Source organism: Macrobrachium rosenbergii, chromosome 45 (assembly GCF_040412425.1).
Source record: "Macrobrachium rosenbergii isolate ZJJX-2024 chromosome 45, ASM4041242v1, whole genome shotgun sequence".
Taxonomy (NCBI): Eukaryota; Metazoa; Arthropoda; class Malacostraca; order Decapoda; family Palaemonidae; genus Macrobrachium; species Macrobrachium rosenbergii.
Window position 1 is genome coordinate 30,496,899 of NC_089785.1, and position 26,260 is coordinate 30,523,158.

Sequence of the window (26,260 nt, forward strand, 5' to 3'; positions counted from 1 at the left end):
TCTCTCTCTCTCTCTCTCTCTCTCTCTCTCTCTCTCTCTTTAAACTGTTTTCCAGTCTTACCTCAAATTTATTTTGGTCCATGTTTTGAAATAATGCCACTCTCTCTTATATGGTCTCTCTCTCTCCTGGTTTCTGTTTCCAATCTTACTTTAAATTTATTTTCCAGACATCATCTCTCTCTCTCTCTCTCTCTCTCTCTCTCTCTCTCTCTCTCTCTCTCTCTCTCTTCCAATCCACATTCTTGACGTAATTTCACAGACTATGCAGTCCCTTACATCAGCGTAAATTTACTACAATCCCATTCATAAAAAGTGGCCTTTATACTTCCTTCATAAAAATATCCTTTCACCAGTCAATATGAAGACACGTACATACATTCATGGCGCGTATTTAAATATACGCAGACGCAGTGGTAACGTCAACTGGAGTCGCTGAATAGGTTCCGTGTCGAGGGTTCGTGTCCCGACGGTACCAGTTCATTTATCACTTATATAAATTCCCCTTCGGTGACAATTCTCCATCGGGGATATTCCCGAGATAGCGTGAATTTGATATTAAGCGACATTTGTAGCTTCATGATTGTGTATAAATCACGGTGTGATAAAAGATTTCATATATATATATATATATATATATATATATATATATATATATATATATATATATATACATACATACATACATACATACATACATACATACATACATACATACACACAAGCCATTGAACCTGTTCCCCATCCAAGGACAAAGACTCAAAATTCTATACATAATTCGTGAAGAATTCGACGAGATAAATAATATATTAAACATTCTACCTGTACCAGGTAAGATGGGGGTTATTTCTTCTTCCTTAATTACAGGTAATTCTCCCTAGTTACCTGTCGCCTCACCTTGACATTCCAACGCGGTTGCGTCGTTAGAATCCGATTGATGAGGTTCCATTTGATCAAAATGGATTGATGCCTTGTTCATTTGCTGTTTCTCTCTCTCTCTCTCTCTCTCTCTCTCTCTCTCTCTCTCTCTCTCAATCTCTACTTCTCTCTTTCTCTCAGACAACGTTTCTCTCTCTTTCTGGTTCTCTTTCTCTCTGAAAGAATGAATGATGAAGAATTTCTCTTATTAATGAATGATTGCATTTTCTGTCTCTCTCTCTGACTGACGCGTGCTGATCGACAAAAGTGGCTCTCTCTCCTGGTTTGAACTACTTTTCAGTTTCTCTTCAATTTATATTACAACGTAACCTCACTAGTTATTATCTCTCTCTCTCTCTCTCTCTCTCTCTCTCTCTCTCTCTCTCTCTCTCTCTCCAATCTTACTTCCAATTTACTCCAGACAACGTTTGCAAAGAGGTTCTGAAGGTGAGTGAAAAAATGAATGATGAAGAATTGAATTATTAATGAATGATTGCATTTTCTGTCTCTACGATGACTGAAAAACATGATCGACAAAAGTTTAAATCGTAAAATCAAGCGTTAGAGAGAGAGAGAGAGAGAGAGAGAGAGAGAGAGAGAGAGAGAGAGAGAGAGAGAGACCCAATTTAAGCCGTAAAACTCAGAGAGAGAGAGAGAGAGAGAGAGAGAGAGAGAGAGAGAGAGAGAGAGAGAGAGACAATTTAAGCAGCAAAACTGAGAGAGAGAGAGAGAGAGAGAGAGAGAGAGCCAATTTAAACCAAAAACTGAGAGAGAGAGAGAGAGAGAGAGAGAGAGAGACCCAATTTAAGCCGTAAAACTCAGAGAGAGAGAGAGAGAGATCTTTAAAGATGAAACACATTTAAGCAGTTCCAAACTGAAAGAGAGAGAGGGGGCCAGAGAGAATTTAAACCAAGAAACTGAGAGAGAGAGAGAGAGAGAGAGAGAGAGAGAGAGAGAGAGAGAGCAATTTCTCCACGAAATTCAGACCCACTCTCAAGAGTGTCGCAACAGTCCCCAGACCTTCTACGGGCGAGAAAGGTGACACAGAGAGCTGGTCTCGTTTTTCTGGCGGGCCTGGGGGCGCGCACGTGCGTAATGGATTCAACGGCGTGCATTTAAACGAACGCTCGAAGTGTGACAGAACGCGTTCGATACGGGTATTGAACGTGATGTTATTATACCCTCTGGATACAGGTATTCAAGTGACAGTCAAGGGGAGAAGAAAGAGTAACTGTGTATAGTAGCATCCATGTTTAAACAAATGTTTCTATGTATGCATGTATGAAAATCTCTCTCTCTCTCTCTCTCTCTCTCTCTCTCTCTCTCTCTCTCATACACAAATACACAGAACCTTGGAATAAAAAAGGTACAAAGCAATTATCTGTGGCCTCGTGTTTAGCCATTACTGCAGACCAGTAATGGCTTACCTTTCAAGAACAGCGGTCAGTCAAAATAGCCTCTTGGAAGATATGTTTCACATTTTTTCTCGCTCCCTTGGTCGTAAAGGCGTGGGCGTGGTCTGCACGCCATCTGTGGGCGTTGGACCAGCTGTAGGACCAGCAACAGGGTCTAACCCCCATTCAAATATTCACAAAAATACACAAGCATTTGTCTTGTCCCAGAGGCGAACTGAAATGGATCCTTACCTTTAGGCATACCGCAGGGCGGCTGCGTTCTGCCGCTGTCCAAGAAATCGAGATCGTATTTTCGGGCGGGCGGGAAGGTGAGGGCCACGTGGGCGTCCACGAGGACGACGCCCACGCCCACCAGGACCACGCTGAGAAGCACGAAGCGCATCTTTAAATCATCACACTGCAAAGAAAGAGAGAGGAAAGTTTGAAAGGGGTCAAGTGTGGGTATAAAAATGATCAAATCTTGCAAAAAAAATTTCTACCTACAGGTACCCCAAATATATCCAATAGCCTTCATCAAACTCTAAAGCATTTTTTATGCAGGAACATATTAAAAGTTATTTTTATACGAATAAATTAAAAAAACAATATTTGTTTGGGGTTAGGTGTGGGTACAGAAATGTCAAAATCTCACAAAAATTTTTTTACCGACAGGTACCTTAAATAGGCTATATTGAACAGCTTCCATCAAACACTCAAGTGTCATTTATGTAAGTATATATAATATATATATATATATATATATATATATATATATATATATATATATATATATATAAAATAAACAATATTAACTTGCTGTCAGGTGTGGGCACAAAAATGTCAAAATCTCACAAAAAAAAATTTTACCTAAAGGTACCCAAAACCCAATCAAAGAGCCTTTATATATAACAAAAAACAATATTAGCTTGATATGACGTTCATAAATAACGCTTCAGTGACAAGAAACCTGTTAGAACTTTCTGAGCACACCCTGTAATGCGTATCACCTTTGCCTGCCGTCTGAATTACCTGTTAATTAGATAATCGTCAGATAATGTAATCACCTGCGAGATCTGGTGATCCAACCAGGTGTGTGTGTGTGTGTGTGTGTGTGTGTGTGTGTGTGCTCATCAGAATGCCGCTAGCCAGCCAAGCGTAGAGCAAGGTTACTGACTTCATCTGGACTTCAATATACAGTAAATGCAAAAACAGGTTGCATCTCTCTCTCTCTCTCTCTCTCTCTCTCTCTCTCTCTCTCTCTCTCTCTCTCTCTCTGATCCGATTACAATACATTACAACACGTAAAGAATCAATGTACAGGTTGAATCTCTCTCTCTCTCTCTCTCTCTCTCTCTCTCTCTCTCTCTCTCTCTCTCTCTCTCTCTCTCAATTAACAGCCATATTACAAGAAATAATGACATTACAATGATGTCATTTAGTGCATCGAATCAGATGTCCACTTCTGCCTACTTCCTGGTTAGCTGACCAATGCCAAAGCAGGTCATTAATGAGGCATAGAGGTCACGGAGCAAATGACCTTTACTGTTTTTAATAATAATAATAATAATAATAATAATAATAACAACAGCAATAATAATAACGATAATAATAATGAAATTGAAAATAATAAAAACTTTATAATAAAATAAAAATACTAGTAATAAAAATAATAAAAATAGGATAATAAAAATATTAATAATAAAAATACTAAATAACAATAATAATAATAATAATAATAATAATAATAATAATAATAATAATAATAATAATTTGTAACAATAATAATAATAATTTGTAATAATATAGTAATAATTACAACAACAACAATAATAATATTATAATAATAATAATAGCAATAATAATAAAAAATAATAATCATAATAATTTAATAATAAAATGAGTAATAATAAAAATAATAATAATAATAATAACGATAATAATAATGTCTCAGGCTTCAGATTAACGGAACCGTTCAATAATAGGCGTTATATGATACTGGCGGTACCTCACGTCCTCCCAACGGTGCTATTAAGATGCGCAGTCGCGCATAACGAAGCGCTGCGCATAATGACCGTTGGGGTTTATGTTGTAATAACGGCCTGTGGGACTGCGTTTCCCTCCTGCCTGCCTGTTTGACGTGGAAATTGAATTTTGAACTAGAATTATATATACATATATATATGCATATGTATATATATATATAATATACGAGGTGTAACACTAAAGAAAAGAGAGAGAGAGAGAGAGAGAGAGAGAGAGAGAGAGAGAGAGAGAGAGAGAGAGGATTCTCAATTTCTAATTTTCCGGTTCGGTCGCAGAGCGGTAAATTTTGACCGCTGTCGATTTTACTGCCTCGGATGAGACGTGCTGTTATTGCAGCAATCTCTCAGCAGCAGCTGCAATTAGTGCTTCTCTCTCTCTCTCTCTCTCTCTCTCTCTCTCTCTCTCTCTCTCTCTCTCTCTCTCTCTCTCTCTCATACACATACACTCTCACTCTCTCTATCTAAATAAACCCAGATTATAATACATGAAAATAAGAACCTATTATATTAATAGGTTTCTCTCTCTCTCTCTCTCTCTCTCTCTCTCTCTCTCTCTCTCTCTCTCTCTCTCTATTCATACCCCGAATGCTATACATTGAGTTAAGCAACGATTTTATATACATATAATATATATATATATATATATATATATATATATATATATATATATATATATATATATATATGTATACATATATATATATATATATATTTATATGTATATATGTATGTACATGTGTATACATATATATATACATGACGATTGTTATCACTTGAAAATAGAAGAACACAACAGAATCTAAAACTGTTTGGATTAACCCTTCCAAATTCCTCCAGTCCAACCGACTCCAGCTGCCTCCTATAATAAACATTCCTTTCCATCAAATCCTTTCCTGCGGTTATGGAAAGGAACAAGGCCCACTGAGAGAGAGAGAGAGAGAGAGAGAGAGAGAGAGAGAGAGAGAGAGAGAGAGAGAGAGAGAGAGATGTAGAAAAAAGTGAAAACTTGTCTTCGATTTTTCTTTTTATTTTTTGGTCAGTTCTAACCGCAGATTTCTCCGCTCGCTCGCTCTCTCTCTCTCTCTCTCTCTCTCTCTCTCTCTCTCTCTCTCTCTCTCTGAATTACTGGGAAATAAATCGAGGAATTTTAAATTAACAAAATATGAAGCCATGACGATACAATTAAGTGGACGTAGTGTGCAAATGAAGATGATGAGAGAGAGAGAGAGAGAGAGAGAGAGAGAGAGAGAGAGAGAGAGAGAGAGAGAGAGAGAGAGTTAATTACGCAACATGGATTCCTCAAGTAATGATAATTTTCCATTCTTGTACGCGGACCCTCTCCATACCCATTGACCTTCCTCCTCCTCCTCTCTCTCTCTCTCTCTCTCTCTCTCTCTCTCTCTCTCTCTCTCTCTCTCTCTCTCATGGACGTTTCCGCAAATATCTCGCAAATTCTCCTACGGTTGGCAAGTGGGCCAAGCGCCAACTGAACATTATCATACATCTGGAAAACACAGCCTGACCCAAGACCGTACTTATCGTACTGTACTAACTCGAAAGACTACCTTGAGAGAGAGAGAGAGAGAGAGAGAGAGAGAAGAGAGACAGCCAATTACGGTAACTTCCGCAATAACATTCTACGCAAACGATAAATAGTTCCGGTATTGTAATTGGCTGATCTTTTTTTATGCACGTGCCAAGTTACAGAGAGAGAGAGAGAGAGAGAGAGAGAGAGAGAGAGAGAGAGAGAGAGAGAGAGAGAAGGAACGGTCACTGGGTATGGAAAGACCTCCTTATTCAAGAATGGAAAATTACAATTACTTGAGGAAGCCACGTGGCGTAATTATTCCTCTCTCTCTCTCTCTCTCTCTCTCTCTCTCTCTCTATTTCTTTTTTTCTCTCTCGCTCTCTTTCATCTTCCTTTTCACATAACGTCATGGCTTCATATTTTGTTAGAATAACATCTTCCAAATTATTTCTCAGCGCTTCTAAAAGAGAGAGAGAGAGAGAGAGAGAGAGAGAGAGAGAGAGAGAGAGAGAGAGAGAGAGAGGTCCTTCCCCTAGGGGCCTCGACGTGAGCGCCAAGCCCTTGGAAAAGGACCTCCCAAGGTCTTACACCTCACGAAAGCTATGCGGAATTGGTCCTACCATACATATTGGCCCACGAATCATTATTATTATTATTATTATTATTATTATTATTAGAGCTTGATGGTGGGCGCTACACTGCGCTGGAACCCGGCGCTGCCCATCAAGTATCCCCTACCCTCCCAATCCCCCTACCTACCCAGCCCCACCCAAGGCGGACAAACAGATTTGCAAGAGGAGGGTGGATGTGTCATGTCTCCCTTACCCTCTCAATCCCCTACCTACCCCGCCCCACCCGGGCCGGACAAACAAGATGCACTCGGATTTTATTATTATAGATTATTTTATTTTTATATTACTGGAGGAACAAACCCGCAGTGGGAATTTGCTGGCCTGAAAATGGGAATCGACAGATTCCCGAAAGCTCTCTGTGCAGATTTATCTTTAAATATGTCTGTACAAAGACAAAACTATAGATTCATTCCTCCATTTCAATACTCATTCTCCTGTAAGTAACCCTTTTAATGATAACTTTGTTCAGTATTCTTCAAAGCTTTCCTTATATATATATATATATATATATATATATATATATATATATATATATATATATATATATATATATATATATATATGGTAGGGTTTGATCATATTGGCCTGGCAAGACTTCGTTTAGGCATAAAGGAAATCTGTAGTTTTCAGGCAAGGTCTTAAGCTTGAATGAATATTATATATATATATATATATATATATATATATATATATATATATATATATATATATATATATATATATATATATGTGTGTGTGTGTGTGTGTGTGTGTTTGTGTATTATAATATATATATATACATATAAATATAAATAACTCAAATATACATTTTGAGAGAGAGAGAGAGAGAGAGAGAGAGAGAGAGAGAGAGAGAGAGAGAGAGAGAGAGAGAGAAATTAAAATCATCATTAATATGAATTTTCAATTAATTTCTGTACTATTTCCTAATCTGAGAGAGAGAGAGAGAGAGAGAGAGAGAGAGAGAGAGAGAGAGAGAGAGAGAGAGAGAGAGAGAAATTAAAATCATCATTAATATGAATTTTCAATTAATTTCTGTACTATTTCCTAATCTGAGAGAGAGAGAGAGAGAGAGAGAGAGAGAGAGAGAGAGAGAGAGAAAGAAAATCATCATTAATATGGATTTTCAATTAATTTCTGTACTATTTCCTAATCTGAGCAATTTTCAATTAATTTCTGTACTATTTCTAATCTGAGAGAGAGAGAGAGAGAGAGAGAGAGAGAGAGAGAGAGAGAGAAGATTAAAATCATCATTAATATGAATTTTCAATTAATTTCTGTACTATTTCCTAATCTGAGAGAGAGAGAGAGAGAGAGAGAGAGAGAGAGAGAGAGAGAGAGAGAGAAATTAAAATCATCATTAATATGAATTTTCAATTAATTTCTGTACTATTTCCTAATCTGAGAGAGAGAGAGAGAGAGAGAGAGAGAGAGAGAGAGAGAGAGAGAGCCTAAATGGTGAAACCCCCTGTTTCAACACTTAGCAATATAAGAAATCTGTTTTGAAAGTGTCATTTTGCTAAAGTGCTGTTTAGTACCTAAGGCTACATACAAAATATCTTCCCTACAGCTGTAGTTGGAAATAGGTGCTCCATTTATTATTATTATTATTATTATTATTATTATTATTATTATTATTATTATTATTATTATAAAAAATAATGGTAATGTGTGAGATTGTAAATAATGAATAATACATTTGAAAAATTATTAATACAGATAAATTGTAAACATTTCATCTCTCTCTCTCTCTCTCTCTCTCTCTCTCTCTCTCTCTCTCTCTCTCTTTGTTTCATATAATTCTTTTACACATACATTTTAAGATATACTGAAAACCTCTCTCCCTCTCTCTCTTTCTCTTTCTCTCTCTTTATATATAATTCTTTCAAACAAATACATCTTCAGATATATTGAAAACATTTCTCTCTCTCTCTCTCTCTCTCTCTCTATCTCTCTCTTTATATATATATATATATATATATATATATATATATATATATATATATATATATATTTATTTATTTTACAAAAATACATTTTCAGATATATTGAAACCCCTTTCTCTCTCTCTCTCTCTCTCTCTCTCTCTCTCTCTCTCTCTCTCTCTCTCTCTCAGAACGGTTAGGAAACAGTGCATAAACAAAAAGAGGTAAACACGTGTTTATAGCCACCATTCCATTACAACGCCGAAGGCTATAACAGCGTAATTGTAACACACAGTAAATTGCTTACCTGCATTACGTGACATTACGTAGACAGGTGATGTAGAACACTGGGTAACGAGGTGTTTTTGCAATCTCTCTCTCTCTCTCTCTCTCTCTCTCTCTCTCTCTCTCTCTCTCTCTCTCTCTCTCTCTCTCTAACTTACTGCTATGTCATGCAAGTTTCTTTTAAACATGTTCAGATAAACTGAAAAAATCTTTCTTACTAAGGTTTATCTCTCTCTCTATCTCTCTCTCTCTGTCTCTCTCTCTCTCTCTCTCTCTCTCTCTCTCTCTCTCTCTCTCTCTCTCTCTCTCTCTCTCCCGGACAATGTGTTTGAGGTTTATCAGGATATAAATTTGTTTTGTACTGAGCCTAACTAACTATTATGTGTATATATAATATAAATATATATATATATATATATATATATATATATATATATATATATGTGTGTGTGTGTGTGTATATATATAGGCTATATGTATAAACCATCATTATAGCTCTTTCTATATATACAGGAATTCTTCCTTGGCCTATATTACAACTGAAAGAGGTAGACAAAATTAGAAAACGATTTATATTTGATGTATTTTACAAGTAATACCATTTGCTATAATATGGTAGAATAGTTACATAAAAATAATTTTTTTAATTTACTAAATGCTGTAATTTCGTAGGAAACTACAGAAAAATGCAAAAAAATTAGTTTACCAATTTTATAAAATATGTTAGCCAAATTGGGGAAAAAATATGAACGAAATTTATAGAGTCGTCCTGGCCTGAAAATTAATTTTCGAAAATTAAAACAAAAAAACTAAAATGGCATAAAATAAGGAATAAATATGATTAAAATTTATACAAAATCCCCCATAACTAATTCTTCTGAAAAAAATCCCATATTTTAAAAATTAAGGAAAAATGATAATGAAATTCATACTCATGTAAAACCTCCCTGAATTAAAAGTGAAAAACTCTTTTTCTAAAAAAAATTCCAAATTACAAAAACTGAGATAAAAAATATGATTACAATTTCTAAGAAAAAAATCCCCCAAAACTCAAATGAAAAATTGAATTTTTTTTAAATTCCAAATTATGAAAATGTATGAAAAAAAGTTATGAATAAATGTTATACAAAATTTCCCTGAAGTAAAAATGAAAAACTTAAAAGTGATTTTCAAAACAAAATCCCAAGTTATAAAAATTAAGGAACAAATATATGATTAAAATTATACAAAATCTCCCTGAACTAAAAATGAGATCAACTCAAGTCATTTTTCTAAAAAGAATTCTAAATTGTAAAAATTTACTGGGAAAATAATAATACTGTTTACAGTCATAAAAATCACCCCTAAGTGAAAATTTAAAAAACTCAAGTAAATTCCCAGGAAAAAATTATAAAAAATCAGGAAAAATTATGAAAAAAGTTATACAAAATCTCCCTGAACCAAAACCCAAGGAATTATTTGTTAAAAATAATATCACAATTAAAAAAATTAATGAAAATGTATGAATAAAATTCATATAAAATCTCCCCGAACTAAAAATAAAAGAAAAAAATAGTGATGTTTCCCTTAAAAATACCCCAAATTAAAAAATTCAAGAAAAAAAATTATGATGAAATTTAAAGGTTATACAAAATTTCCCTGACCTAAAAATAAAAAAAACCTCAGGAAACTTTTTCCGAAAATAAAAAAACCTCAAAATTTTGAAAGCGTTCAATACAAAATCTGGGTTACAAGAACACAATCACAGATATTCCCCACAAAACCTCACCCAGTATTCCGGGTAATACTAATAACAATAATATCTCGAGTATTCCACGCCAGCCCTTACTGACTCCGCTGACCTACATTCCCTAAACACACGGGAAAAATCTACAACAACAACCGAACCACAAAATGGCCCAGGTTGTAAAATACAACAACAAAAATAAGAAAAAATTACTCTTTCAAAATTGTGGTCTGCGCGCGACCCAATACGATCACGTGACTAGGAGGGGGTAGTGTTTTGTGGGGGTGCGAGGAGGGTGGGGGGAGAGAGGGTGTGGGCGGGTGGGTGGGTCTCTGGGGAATTGGAGAATTGGGGGTGGGGGTTGAAAAGTGCAACAGGAGCCCACTAGACATTCCTTCAGGTACCGTTAGCCAGTGACTGAGTTTTGTTAAAAGGTCTGTTAGCGTTTTATATACAGTATATATATTATATATATATATATATATATATATATATATATATATATATATATATATATATACATTTATGTGTATATACATACATACATACAGAACATACATATATATATATATATATATATATATATATATATATATATATATATATATATATATATACATATAGACAGAGAGAGAGAGAGAAAAATAGAAGAGAAAGACAAAGAGAGAGAGAGATATGGATAGACAGAGAGAGAGAGAGAAAGAGATAGAAATAGGGCGAGAAAGATAAAATAACATAAAAGAGAGAGAGAGAGAGAGAGAGAGAGAGAGAGAGAGAGAGACCAAAACAGTACATAAATTAACCAAAACCCATAACTAAGCACATGGCAGTTAAACGACTGTGTTGGTCGACTCCAAATCCGACTATAACCCAAGCATTGGAGGGGAGGGCTAAGCCAGCAACCCCATCCCATTGCAAAAAATACACAAACACAATCACAAACACACAAAAACACGCACACACAAAACCGTTACCACCTTCACAATACTGACACAATTCCTGGACCGTGCGAAGGAACCTTATTTTTTATATTAAATCCCTTTTTTTTTTTTTTTTTTGGCTTCGCCCGATCAAGTGCCTGACACTTGCTTGGGAAACTACTTTTTATTTTAAAGTTCAGACACTTTAAATGACACTTTAATAAGTTGAATGACGCTTTAAAAGCACTTGAGCACTTGGCCGTTTCGGCGAGTGTTGCTTCAAATCTGTTCGGTGTTCATGACGAGAATATTTTATTATTTAACAAGAGATTGCGCATGCGCTGTTGCAGCAATGGCGGCTACGTAATATGCGTTAGGTGAGACGCCAGTGGTCGAGAGAAGGAGAGAGAGAGAGAGAGAGAGAGAGAGAGAGATATATATATATATATATATATATATATATATATATATATATATATATAGAGAGAGAGAGAGAGAGAGAGAGAGAGAGATAGAGAGTCGTCGTTCAACAGAAGTTGTTAACCTTCACAATAGCCACTAAGAATTCTGTGCTTGCCGTTAGGCTAAAAAACTTAGACACTCTCTCTCTCTCTCTCTCTCTCTCTCTCTCTCTCTCTCTCTCTCTCCTGAGGCTTTACCGTTAAGCCTAAATTCTCTCTCTCTCTCTCTCTCTTCACCTTGAGAAGCAGGAAATGATAAAGACTGCAAGAATGCCAATAATTTCATTTCTCCATATTAAGCGTAACAGCTATAATAATGGAAAAAAAAAAAAACCAGCCGATGGCACTATTTACCGGACGTTGCCATGTAGCGCTTTAAGGCGACTTAGACTTAAACTATTTTATTTTAAAAATATAAATAAAATAAAGTAAAATAAAATGGGTGTTTTAAAACGAGTGTAAGTAAATCACAGGTCTATATAGTAATATTCATATAGATTGTAAGATATATATATAGCTGTAAAAGTCAGTATATGGAGTTTTTATAAAGGATTTCATAGATTGCATTTTGAAAATACGCCTACTTGATGTTGAAATTAATCTTAAAATACAAATATATAGAAATAAATGACTGTATCCATGCATAAATACATAAATTAATATATATACATATACATGATATCTTGAGACTAATTATACAGGTTACAATAAGCCTACACCCGAGATAAGCTCCGACAAACCTCGTTATAGGCCTAGGTATCAATCGATAAGAAGCCAGCGAGAGAGAGAGAGAGAGGGAGAGAGAGAGAGGAGGGCTTGATAAGAAGGTAGTACCAGGAGGAAGCTAGTATTTACCAGTGGGGGGGGGAGGGTCGGTACCCACACCCCTGCCCCTAAAACCCACCAGGCGCCCCCACAAGCGGACTCACACCAGGCAACGTCACCTAGACCTGACCTCAGCAGCTTACATTCCACTGGAGGCTCTCTCTCTCTCTCTCTCTCTCTCTCTCTCTCTCTCTCTTCCTGATGACATTTTCTCACTTTTTCGTTCCCTGTTACATTCGCTCTCTCTCTCTCTCTCTCTCTCTCTCTTCCTGATGGCATTTTCTCTCTTTTTGCTTCCTGTTACAATCTCTCTCTTCTCTCTCTCTCTCTCAATTCCTTATGAAATATTCTCCATTTTTGTTCCCTATTAGGCTACATTCTCTCTCTCTCTCTTTCTCTCTCTCTCTCTCTCTCTCTCTCAGTAGGAAATATGTAGGCGAGATCACGCCAGGAAATGCTATACCACCTTAGATCACTACTGAAAAAGCACTTGAAGTGTCCTGTATGACAATCCAGTTAAAATTGTACGTTACAGACACACGTACACTGCTGCACGGACATGAATCACTATAAGACAATAACACTATATATAAATTTAAAGGATTATTTCGATATGAGACGACATAGTTTCTCAAAAAGGATGTGAATCAAGATGGCGGGATACAGTTAGAATGATGTTGTAAAGGATATTTATAGGATTTCCTTCATATTTAGGTGAGATTAGGATGGAATGGAGATGGATGTGGCTTGGGCATGCCCTAAGGATCCTTCGAATCCTTCTGACAACCCCTGGGGGTGCGGGGGGTAGGGGGAAGGAGGATGATAATGGTGACGATTTCAGCTTGGCTCCTGCGTGCACCAGTTGGGACCTAGACCTATACAGTATTTGGCCGAATAATAACAACAACAATAATAATAATTTATTACCTGTAGATATATTATTAATATAACAACCATAAAACGTTAAAAACAACAAAGAAAACAGATGAAAATCGACAAAAACAACAACTTGAGCAACAGACGCAAAAGAAAAAGTTGTTGAAAGTCCACACCAGGTGACGCTTTCCTTCCTTCCATCGTCGTCGACTGGTCGAGTTTTGGTCGACCAATGTCGACCTCCCCCTCCTCCTCCTCCTCCTCCTCCTCCTACCCCTTCTCCCTCCTCCCTGTCTATCAACCAATCATCAACCTCTACAGGAGGAGGAGGAGGTCAATTCGAAATAACGGCCTCGAAATAAAGTGACTTCCTCCTCGATACCAGGAGCCATAAAGCACGAGGGCCTTCAATAGCCATTGTACCTCTGGGCTACCTCAATTTGGGAGGGGGGGGTTAAAACCGGCCATGTTCTGTTTATGGTCCTTATGATAGCTATTTATGTCAGTTAATTGTAAAATTTGAGGTTTAACTGAAAAAGACTGGAATAGGCATATAGTAGCTTAAATTCAGCCTTGTTGCGGCAATTGGAATAAGCCTGGATTAATGGACTTGGTCCTTATCATAACAATCTAGGTCAGTTAGGTGTAAGAATGGAGGTATGTCACTGAAACAGGCTGATATAGGCCTATACTGAATTAAATCCAGCCTTGTTGTGGTAATGGTGGACAGATAGACAGTTCTGTACATTGGAATAGACTTGTATTAATGTATTTGCTATAACTATTTGAGTCATTTTATTACCAGAATCGAGGTGCGTGCCTGAAACAGGCTGACATACGCCAATACTGACAATTAAAACCAGCCTTGTTGTGTTTATGATAGACAGACTGACAGTCCTGTCTACTGGAATAGGCCTGGCTTAATGGATTTGATCATTACCATTACTATTTAAGTCATTATGTTACCAGAATCGAGGTTTATAACTGAAATAGGCTGACACAGGCCTATGCTGAATTACATCCAGCCTTGCTGTTGTAATGGTGGACAGATAATTTCTGTCTATTGGAAGAGGTCTATAATATTGTATCTGATCGTTATTATAGCCATCTACGTCAGTTAGTTATATTAACAGAGGTTTGGAGCTAAAATCAATTGGCATAGCCCTATACTGACTTCATAAAAACCAGTCTTGCTGTTGCAATGGTGGACAGATAGACAGTTTTAACTATTGTAAAAGGTCTATACTATTGTATTTGATCCAACTATCTAGGTCAGTTAGGTGTAAGAATCGAGGTTTGTAACTAAAACATACTGATATAGGTCAATACTGAATTAAATCCAGCCTTGTTGAGGTAATGGTGGACAGGTAGACAGTTCTGTCTAAGGGAATAGGTCTGTAGTAATGCATTTGATCTTTATTATAACTATCTACGTCAGTTAGTTAAAAGAATAGAGTTTTGCAACTTACAGAAACTTACATAGGTCTTGCTGAACTATAACCAACTGACATAGGCCTATGCTGACATAACTTTTAAGTTTCGTCTAAATTTACAAAGAACAGAATCTCAAAATATTGTGAAGACATTTTTAATGATAAGAGGACACGAAACAATCTTATAAATGAAGGAAAAGGGGATATGGGAGAAATATTGATATACATATTAAAAAAAAACTCAAAAACTAAATGTGAGAATTTGTAAACATTTAAACACACCTTTCAAAAGCCAGTCATCCAAGAAAACCCTCTAGTCACCATCGCTCAAGGTCAAGTTAAAAATATGCAAAACTTCCCATAATTTTTGAAGTCCCGAAATCCGAAGTCATATCTCTCTCTCTCTCTCTCTCTCTCTCTCTCTCTGTGTCCATCACAGAAAGTCAGGTTGAAAATATGCAAAACTTCCCATATCTGATGTCAAAGTCCAAATCTTGGGTCTCTCTCTCTCTCTCTCTCTCTCTCTCTCTCTCTCTCTCTCTCTCTCTCTCTCTCTCTCTCTCTCTCTGCTCCAAGGAGGAAATGGGTTGCATCGAGACCTGAGAGCTACTTAAGGTAAAAGCGTGTCACTGAACCAGGAAGGAGAGAGAGAGAGAGAGAGAGAGAGAGAGAGAGAGAGAGAGAGAGAGAGAGAGAGAGAGAGAGAGAGAGAATCTGACTGCACTATAAAAATAAAAAGTAATAAATTCTATCTTATAGAGAGAGAGAGAGAGAGAGAGAGAGAGAGAGAGAGAGAGAATTTGACTTCACAATAAAAATAAAGGTAATAAATTCTGTCATATCAAAAGAGAGAGAGAGAGAGAGAGAGAGAGAGAGAGAGAGAGAGAGAGAGAGAGAGAGAGAGAGAGAGAGAGAGAGAGAGAATTGTTGAAAAATAAAAATAAAGGTAATAAATTCTAACTGTCATATCAAAAGTGAGAGAGAGAGAGAGAGAATTTCATTTAACAATAAAAATAAGGTAATAAATTCTAACTGTCATTATCATAAGTGAGAGAGAGAGAGAGAGAGAGAGAGAGAGAGAGAGAGAGAGAGAGAGAGATAAATTCATTTAACAATAAAAATAAGGTAATAAATTGTAAATGTCATATCATAAGAGAGAGAGAGAGAGAGAGAGAGAGAGAGAGAGAGAGAGAGAGAGAGAGAGAGATGGGTGTTCAAAAGCGTACAGAATTACGCAATAGTCGTGAAATCGCGTATATATATATTTCGTGACTCGAGCGAATTCGGTACTCGAAATAATAAGCTGCGCTAACTCAAGCAAGGAATAAGAAAAAGTCATATCTGGGTCGAGAAGAGAGAGAGAGAGAGAGAGAGAGAGAGAGAGAGAGAGAGAGAGAGAGAGAGAGAGAGAGAGAGAGAGAGAGAGAGAGGTTTTGTGAAATATACCAAGAAAAAATTGTAGCAAGTTAGATTTTACTAACTTTTTTTAGAGAGAGAGAGAGAGAGAGAGAGAGAGAGAGAGAGAGAGAGAGAGAGAGAGAGAGAGAGAGAGAGAATGACTCTATAAAGAACCTTCTTCCCTTCCTTCAAGCTTCTACTACTAAAAACTCTGCCATTTCTACAAGTGGGCACCCATCCAAGCACTGACCAGCCACAACGCGTGTATCAGTCCCCTGAAAATGGCTTAGCGATAAAGTCGAAACCGGTCTGGGATTTACAACCATTTTTTTCCATTTTTAAGTGTAAATATTATACAAATTATAAATATATATATGTATATATTTACACACATATATACATATATGTGCGTGTGTGTCTGTCCGTAACGCACTTTATTTAATTACCAATTTGCAACCGACAAAACCAATACCTCAACAGCTGCTGTACAGGAATACGGTTTCCTGCTGACTCATTCGAGAAACCAAAGCTACAGTACATTATGTATACAGTACCTACACCCCAGTGTACTGTTCATACAGGAAGGGGAAAAACATCTGTGTACGTGTATCTGCATATATTCCTGAAGAGACATCTGTGCCTATGATAATGATAATAATAATAATAATAATAATAATAATAATAATAATAATATAATAATAATAATCACTAAACTTACTGAAACACATTGGCAGTGCTTTGTAAAAGTTAGTGGGTCACAATGGGGCCTAAATCCAAGGAACCCAATTAAAATAATAACTCATCAATTAGATAGAGAACATTCAACACGAATCATAATCATTTCTCTCTGTCTCTCTCTCTTTTCACCCGTATGACAGATGGCGAGTAATTAATTTGGGAAAGGGGGAAGGGGGGTGGTGGTCCTGGGAGAGAGAGAGAGAGAGAGAGAGAGAGAGAGAGAGAGAGAGAGAGAGAGAGAGAGATGACAATTTTTTTCTCCTTTGAAAGATTCAGATCTGTAATTATTAAGCTTCCAAAGTCATGCGATCTTACCTGACTGCAAAGCTTTCATTTAACCTTACCTTAATCTCTCTCTCTCTCTCTCTCTCTCTCTCTCTCTCTCTCTCTAAATCAATTCCTAGTTCTCTCGACGGCCGAGTGGAATAAGTCACTATTCCCCATAAAGGGACGTGAGTTCGAATCCTGGCCAGCGTAGATGCACTTAAAACATAATTCATGAAAATGCATTTTCGGGAATAATGTCTCAGTGTGACCCATTAACTTTTACAGAGCATTGTATTTACGGGTTAGTAAAAGTCGCATTATTATTATTATTAACATATGAGCAACCTTGACCAAACGGGCCCAATTAAAAAACTGACGAAAATACTCAATAAAGGACCCAGAAAGACCCACAAAATATGACCCAATAAGGACACCAAAACAGGACCCAAAAATTACCCGAAAATGGACTCCATAATAGCACCCAACAAAGGTACCCCATAATAGGACCCGAAAAGGGGACCCTAAAAAGAACCCGAAAATAGGACCCGAAGGAGGACCCGGAAAAGGGGACCTTAAAATAAGACCCAGAAAATTATCCCCAAAGAGAACCCGAAAATAGGACTGAAGGAGGACCCGGAAAGTGACTAGCAAAAAAATTTACCAATAACAGGACCCCCAAAAAGAACCCAAAAGGCGATTCCAAACAGGACCCAAAGAGAGGACCCAGAAAATTACAAAAAATAATGAAAAAGACCCGAAAAAAATTACCCAGAACAGGACCAAGAATATGGCCCCCTACAATCAAACAGAAAATGACCCAAAAACGGACCCCCAAAAAAGTACCCAGAAAATTACCCCCAAAAACGAAAAAGGACCCCAATATAGGACCCAGAAAATTAAACCCCAATAATAAAAAAGGACCCCATACAGGACCCAGCAATTAAAAAATTAAAAAGGACCCCAATATTGGACCCATAAAAATAACTCACCAAAATCAAACCGGACCCCACTATACGACCCAGAAAATTAACAAAAAAAAGGAAGGACCCAATATAGGACCCAGAAAATTAACAAAAAAAGTAAAAAAGGGTCCCAGTATAGGACCCAGAAAATTTTAAAAAAAGAGAAAGGACCCCAATTCAGGACCCAAAAAATTAACCAAAAGAATAAAAAAAGGGACCCCAATATTGGACCCAGAAAATTCACAAAAAAAATTAAAAGTACCCCAATATAGACCCAGAAAATTAACAAAAAAAACGAAAAAGGACCCCAATATAGGACCCAGAAAATTACTCGCCAAAAAAAAAACGAAAAAAACACCCCAAAATACGACCCAGAAAAAAAAAACACAAACAGGACCCAGAAAAAAGAACCCACAAAACAGGACCCAGAAAAAAGAACCCACAAAACAGGACCCAGAAAAGGACCCACCACATCCGCATACCTTCCTGGAAGAGGCCTTTTAAAAACTTTAATATATAAAGAAAGACTTTCCCTTCTGCCCACCGATCTTAGGAGGAGACGAGAGAGAGAGAGACGGGAGACTTCAACCAGACGTTAGGAAATGATCCTAATTTAAACCCCGTTTCAAAAAATTAAGTCGATTAATTTATACTTACCAGAACTGATTTAATTCCAGTACTTATTTATATAGGAGCACTTTTGGTTTTTAAATTAGGTTCTAAAATATTATCCTTCGGGGCGGGAGCCGCGACAACCTCACTCGACACTGGCTCAACGCAGACTGAGAGGTTAGAAGAAACTCCGGGGCGGGGAGGAGTGGTAAAGTCAGTAAGGCCGGGTTCTTCTGAGTTTCTCCCTCACACCTCCCCCCCCCCGTCACCAACACAACCCCAAGACGGACCTAGCCATGGCCCACCCCAAATAGTGTGTCAGATCCAGTCGGTTATATCAATTTTAACAACATGTATCGGCATATTAATCTTATACGCAAATATATTATTTCTATCGCCATAAACATACGCGAACTTTTTACCCCCGTTAAAAATAAAACGGCCTCCTCGCGAAACTGCGCCGCAATCTAACGCGAAATTAAAACCATCGCGAAGTTCCATTCTCTCTCTCTCTCTCTCTCTCTCTCTCTCTCTCTCTCTAAAGCGGCTGGCTGGTCCAAGTTACCTTCACTGCTGTTTCTCAAGGATGGCCTATCCCCACACACTATCTGTCTTCTGTCTTTTGTGACATTTTAATCATTTTTCCTCATTTCTCTCTCCTAGGAAGACAGATACGACGTAAGCGCGCTAAGACGAAGATTACGAACGGAATAACGCCGAGGAATGGCGCTAATATCGCTTCAATACAAAAGTATGACACGCGAAAGATTTTATTATTATAGATATGACTTGCGTAGTAGGTTGGGTGACTTGCAATTTTACTGAGTCAAGTGTTTTGGCAATGGACGCTCATAATTTATTTATTTACCATTAAAGAGGATATATATATATATATATATATATATATATATATATATATATATATATATATATATATATATATATAATATAATCTTTCATTAAATTACAGCGATTATGAAAATTATGTAACAAAAAAATAAATTATGTTTCAAAAAGGATAAAATATAGATATATTTATTTATATACATTCACCAAGATATATTTACAAATTTAATAAATTTTCATCATATGTTTATTTAAATACTTTATATATTTTCCCCCGAAGATGATAAATACACTGACAAATTTATAAATATTTATCGAGACATTTATAAATATAATAAATTTCCATAACAATTACAGACATTTTGACAATTAACGAAATACTTTCAACGTTCTCAAGACATTTCAAATTATTTTCCCACTTTCAATATAAAAAAATTCTTTTAATTCTCATACGTTTGAGATTCTTCAACTTTATTTATGTCAAGGATTTGTCAATTTTCGATTATAAATGAATTTAAAAGGTTTTTATGTAATATATTTTCATTTTCAAATGAATTTAGAAGGTTTTTATGTAATATATTTTTCACTTTCAGATAAGGCACCATAATCTATCATATTCACGCTGATGGGTTTTCAATTTTAATAAAGGTTCGACGTGCTGTTGATAAGCTTTCTGTAAAAGGAAGGTTTTGATACTGATTTTTATATATATATATATATATATATATATATATATATATATATATATATATATATATATATATATATAATTTATGAAATTTCTGACATCAGGATCGAACCCAGGTCTTTCAAATGAAAGGCAAGGGCGCTGCCCACTAGGCCGTACAAGTCATAAGAGAAGTTGGAACCTGAGGGCAACTGCATCCTTGCCTTTCAATTGAAAGACCTCATCCTGATGTGAGTCAGAAACCCACACGTGATTGTGTGTTGATTATTCATATGATATATATATATATATATATATATATATATATATATATATATATATATATATATATTGTATTGATTATTATATATATATATATATATATATATATATATATATATATATATATATATATATATATTTGTATATATATATATATTTATATATATATGAAAAAATATATATGTATATATAGATATTATATATGTAAAACTCAAGCCAAATGTCTTTTTCGTAAGCAATCTAGACCTCACATCTACAAAAACTCACCCGTCCAAATTTTGCACCCGGCCATGGGCAGGGTTAACCACCCTGTGACCTTAACCCCCCATGACCTTTGTCAGAAACGGTGGATATATCCTGACTTAACCTAACTTAACCCGGAGAAGAGCACCATGGATATTGAAACCAAATCTTTTATTTATATGTTTATATATATATATATATATATATATATATATATATATATATATATATATATATTCTTAATTATTTTTTCCTTATTGATGTTCAAGATTATAATTGTTATTCTGGCTCTCTCTCTCTCTCTCTCTCTCTCTCTCTCTGTCTCTCTCTCTCTCTCCAGATTTTAATGTGACAAAGACTTGAAAATCAGATACGTGACATACTTCTCTCTCTCTCTCTCTCTCTCTCTCTCTCTCTCTCTCTCTCTCTCTTCTTTCTTTGTTCCACGGTTAAATTATTTTGATAATCCTAATAATTATTATTATACGAACTTCAATTATACATACAAACAAAAAAATACATACATACATATATACTCATGTGTTCATTATTTCCATACATATATACATACATTCATACATACTTAGACAAAAATATACATACATAAATACTTGTGTTTCATGATTTCCAAACATACATACATACATGCATACACAAAAATACATATATACATATATATACTCATGCGTTCATTATTTTCATACATACATAGACAAAAATATACAGAAATGAATACTTACGTGTTCATTAATTCCATACGTACATACATACATACATGCAGACTCATGTGTTCATTGTTTCCATACATACAAACATACATACATACATACATACTCTCACTAACCACTAATGCATTTCTGTGACGTCAGCCTGTCAGTGAATAAAACGCATTTCAAACTTCCTGAACCTATTCTTATCCTCAAGGCTAAAAAAAAAAACTTTTGACGGAAAATGCAAAGAAATATATATATCTGTCTATTCTGATTTCGGTTTGTGAATCCCATTCCTGACACGTCATTTCCGGCTTGGAAAGCCGCGCGTCTAGGCCGTGGTCGAAGCCGTGAAAAGTAAAGAGGTAAAAGTTTGGAAAACACAATAATAAATTGTCTGAAAACAATCGCTTTTGTACAATTCCTCGGCGAGTAATTTGATTTAGAAGCTAGAAGTATCACGGAGTGAGTTGCGTCATTTTTCTGAATTTCTGGTCGCGTTCTCTTCCGAAGGTTTTTCTCTTTATTAAACATTTTTTTTTTTTTTTGGTGATTTTGTTTCATATTATTCATATATGTGTGTATATATATATATTATATATATATGTATATATAATAAATATCTATATAAAATATGTATATATGTATATTCAGTTCCGTAAGAATGAATCCACTCTTATCTACAAGTATTTTATCGGATATTGCTCCTGACACCTCAAAAACCACTCCTCTGACGCGCCAAGTTTTCACCCATTCCTTCATCAATTGGCTTCTTTTGCCCACTTTTTCTACAGGTACTACGTTGGCCAGTGCTCCCAAGAAATCTTGAGCAACTGTACCAATCATAAAAAAAGAATAGAGAGAATTCGGTTACAGAGTCTGAGCACAAACATGCTACAAGGAGATTCGTTTCGGCTCGTTCATTCTGTCTTTTCTTCTTTGAAATTAGATGTGACCCTAGTGGGAGTCCATCAGGCCACCTCTTCTCACATTCTGGAGACTTCTCTACCCTGAGAAACTTCAGAATTTCCTTCCTTCCTCCATGTTCCCTGATTCCTGTATCTTATATAGGTCTATTGCTTTGGTATGGATTAAGTAACCACACTTCTCTATAGTGCTGTCTCTTCTATACTTATCTCATTCTTGCCTGGGCTAGTTAAGGAGACACTAGCCTTTGCATGTCTAGCCTTGTTCCAACATTACCTTATCTCATTCTGGTCTGGGCTAGTTAAGGAGACACTGGCCTTTGCATGTCTAGCCTTCTTCCTACATTAACTTATCTCAATCTTCCCAAGGCTAGTTAAGGAGACATTGGCCTTTGCATGCCTAGCCTAGTTCCTACATTAACTTATCTCATTCGGGCCTGGGCGAGTTAAGGGGACACTGACCCTCGATCCTACAGAAACAGAGATCCTATGAATGCATCCCCAATGCTACAAATGATGAGTCACGTCCGGATGACTCATGAATAAACAAAGGTGAGGTGTTAATTACCTCAGCAGGCAGCAGGTGAGGTCCCATGAGAAGCGAGTATAAAATTCCCAGGGATTTCCTGGGATATTTTTTTTTTACGTGGGGGTGGTAAAAGAGGGTGGACGAATTTACAAGTAGTTGTTTTTAGACGATTTTCAAGTTGGCGTTGCTAAAATTTTTTCTCTAATTTTCTTGGTGTGTTGTCAAATTGAGAGAATTTTTTTTCCCTCAGTTGTATTTACATTTCAGTTTTATTTGCAATTCTCTCACTTTCATTCACAATTCTCTTAATTTCATTTGTAATTCTCTCAATTTGATTGAAGGTTCAACTTCGTTTACAGTTCTCTCAATTTTATTTAGGTGAATTTTATTTACGATTCAATTGTACTTACAATTCTCTCGCTTTTATTCACAGTTCAATTTTACTTATAATTATTTCAATTTTATTCAAAGTTCAATTCTATTTATAATTCTCTCAATTTTATTTCAAGTCAATTTTATTTACAATTCTCTCAATTTTATGTAGATTCAGTTTTATTTACAGTTCATCTTTATTAACAATTCTCTCACTTTTATTTACAATTAAGTTTTATTCACAAGCCAATTTTATTTAGTATTCTCTTAATGATATTTACAATTTCCCTTGCTTTCAGTTGCAAAATCAACTTTTGTAATTCATAATTTACTTCAAATTTTATTCCTAATCCAATCTTATTTGTAATTCTATCAATTTCATTTACAATTAAATTTTATTTACAATTCAATTTTTATTTACGATTCAGTTTCATTTACAATTGAATTTTTTTACAAATCAATTTTAATTACAATTCAATTTTTTTCCCAATTCAATTATACTTACCATTCAATTTTATTCACAATCAAATTTTATTGACTGTTCTCTCAATTTCATTGACAATTCTGTTTTATTCACAATATAATTTTATTTACAATTCAACTTTATTCACAACTGAATTATACTTACACATAAATTTCATTTCCAATCCAATTTTATTTTCAATTCTCTCAATTGTATTCAAAATCCACTTTTCTCTATAATTCTCTCAAATTATATTCCCAATCCAATTCTATTTCCAATTCTCTCAATTTTATTCACAGCTCGAGAATGTCCCTCAATTTCAATCTGTATCGTAGAATCCCTCTCGACATTCAACTGACGTCATAGAAAAGTTCCTCCATAGAATACCTCATTTATTCCAGTCCTTCCTCTCCTGGTCTATTCGTAGGCATTTCTCCCCAGCACAGAAGGATCCTTCCTAGAGTCCTCTCAAACTCGGGGAATCTATTGATGTTAATGTCAATAATCTTGCCTGCTAGCATTGGGGACGTGTAACAAATCAGCTATCATCCATCTCTCTCTCTCTCTCTCTCTCTCTCTCTCTCTCTCTCTCTCTTTTGATGTTAATGTAAAAAAAACTTGAAGAAACAAATAGCTATCATTTTCTCTCTCTCTCTCTCGCCTCAGATCATTAATATACATACGAGACTAACTTTTAATGTTAGGTATAATCTTCTCTCTCTCTCTCTCTCTCTCTCTCTCTCTCTCTCTCTCTCTCTCTCTCTCTCTCTCTCTCTCTCTCTCTCTCTCCTTTCGATACTAAAGTAAATAAGAGTACAGAAAATCAAATGTGAATCTCTCTCTCTCTCTCTCGCCCCAGATCATTAATATACATACGAGACTAACCTTTAAAGTTAGGTATAATCTCTCTCTCTCTCTCTCTCTCTCTCTCTCTCTCTCTCTCTCTCTCTCTCTCTCTCTCTCTCTCTCTTGCTACAGTCGGAAAATGCGTACCACGTACCAATCCTAGGGTTACTTTTGAATATCAAAAAGGACGATTTAAATAAAGGGGAATCACCTAAATTATTATTATTATTATTACTATTATTATTATATTAGTTTCATGCCTTAATGTGACCCATACCCGCCCGCATCAAAGTCTTAAGTCTGTTGCAAGTTTGAATATATTGATGATTTTGAAATCTGTAACTGAACAAAAAAAAAAAAAACTTTTTAAACAATTAAGTGTCAAATTGAATTCTATGAAAACTGTAATATTTTCCGTAATTCTTTCGTTTGTAATGAATCATCTTTGTAACGTGCTGTGTAAATTGTTTGTAACTCTGAAACTGTAATGGTTGAGAAATACCTTACGAAAATGGACAGTTACAAAAAAGCAATAATAATAATAATAATAATAATAATTATAATAATATTTAGGAAGGTCTCTCTCTCTCTCTCGTGAAAATGTTTAAATAATGACTATGGATGTGTAGCAATAATAATAATTGTTTTATTATTATTATTATTATTATTATTATTATTATTATTATTATTATTATTATTATTGCAATTTTCTCATATACCAAGATTTCAAAGACCTGTAGTTTCAGGAAATCCGGAAATCGTAATAAATGGACCTCTCCGGCTCCATATAATTTGGGCGGAACCCATCTGCGCACGCGCAGAGTCATGGTCGAATTTGTGGCTTTCTAAAAAGGAAAGTAATAGAAAGATAATTATGAGAGAGGGAACTCTAAAGAGGGAAAGTGTTTCCATACGAAATACTGACTCTCTCTCTCTCTCTCTCTCTCTCTCTCTCTCTCTCTCTCTCTCTCTCTCTCTCTCTCACAGACGAATCAACCACATAAGAGCCTTCCTATTAACGCAAGGTTAAAACACTGGTCACCAACCACTGGCCACAAGGTTGAAGACTTAAATAAGAATTAGTAGTAGTAGTAATATAGAGGGGGGGAGAGTTGCCCTTGTAACGGCTCAAGCAAATCAGCTGATTAATGTAAACATCGCCTGCATATAGAAAGGCACTTCTCACCTCACTGACTTTTCAAGTTCATTTATCAAGTTCTCCTTTCGTTTTTAGGTCTAGCAACTTCCCACCCAATTAAATTGCCAGCCCCTTCGGCCTGTACGTTAAAAAACAAGTAAAAAATGCACCGCAGTTTCTCCGGGGCAATCGAGTTTTCTGTACAGCCACCACAGCGTATAATAATCAAGGCCAACAAAAATAGATCTATCTTTCGGTGGTTCGGTATAATGCTGTATGAACCGCGGCCCATGAATCTTTAA

General features: G+C 35.7%; 1 protein-coding gene across 11 annotated transcripts in view; it reads right to left on the minus strand.

Moving 5' to 3' along the window:
* Nucleotides 1-26,260, minus strand: part of nahoda — a 157,260-nt gene that overhangs the window by 79,420 nt on the left and 51,580 nt on the right. For 7 of the 11 annotated variants that reach the window (XM_067088861.1, XM_067088860.1, XM_067088859.1 and 4 more), the window contains exon 3: nt 2,562-2,727. In XM_067088861.1, coding sequence (XP_066944962.1) covers nt 2,562-2,727 — 166 coding nt within the window. Of the gene's footprint in view, nt 1-2,561; nt 2,728-18,981; nt 19,119-26,260 lie in introns of those variants that run through there. The other 4 variants (XM_067088864.1, XM_067088863.1, XM_067088862.1 and 1 more) reach the window with 1 other exon arrangement.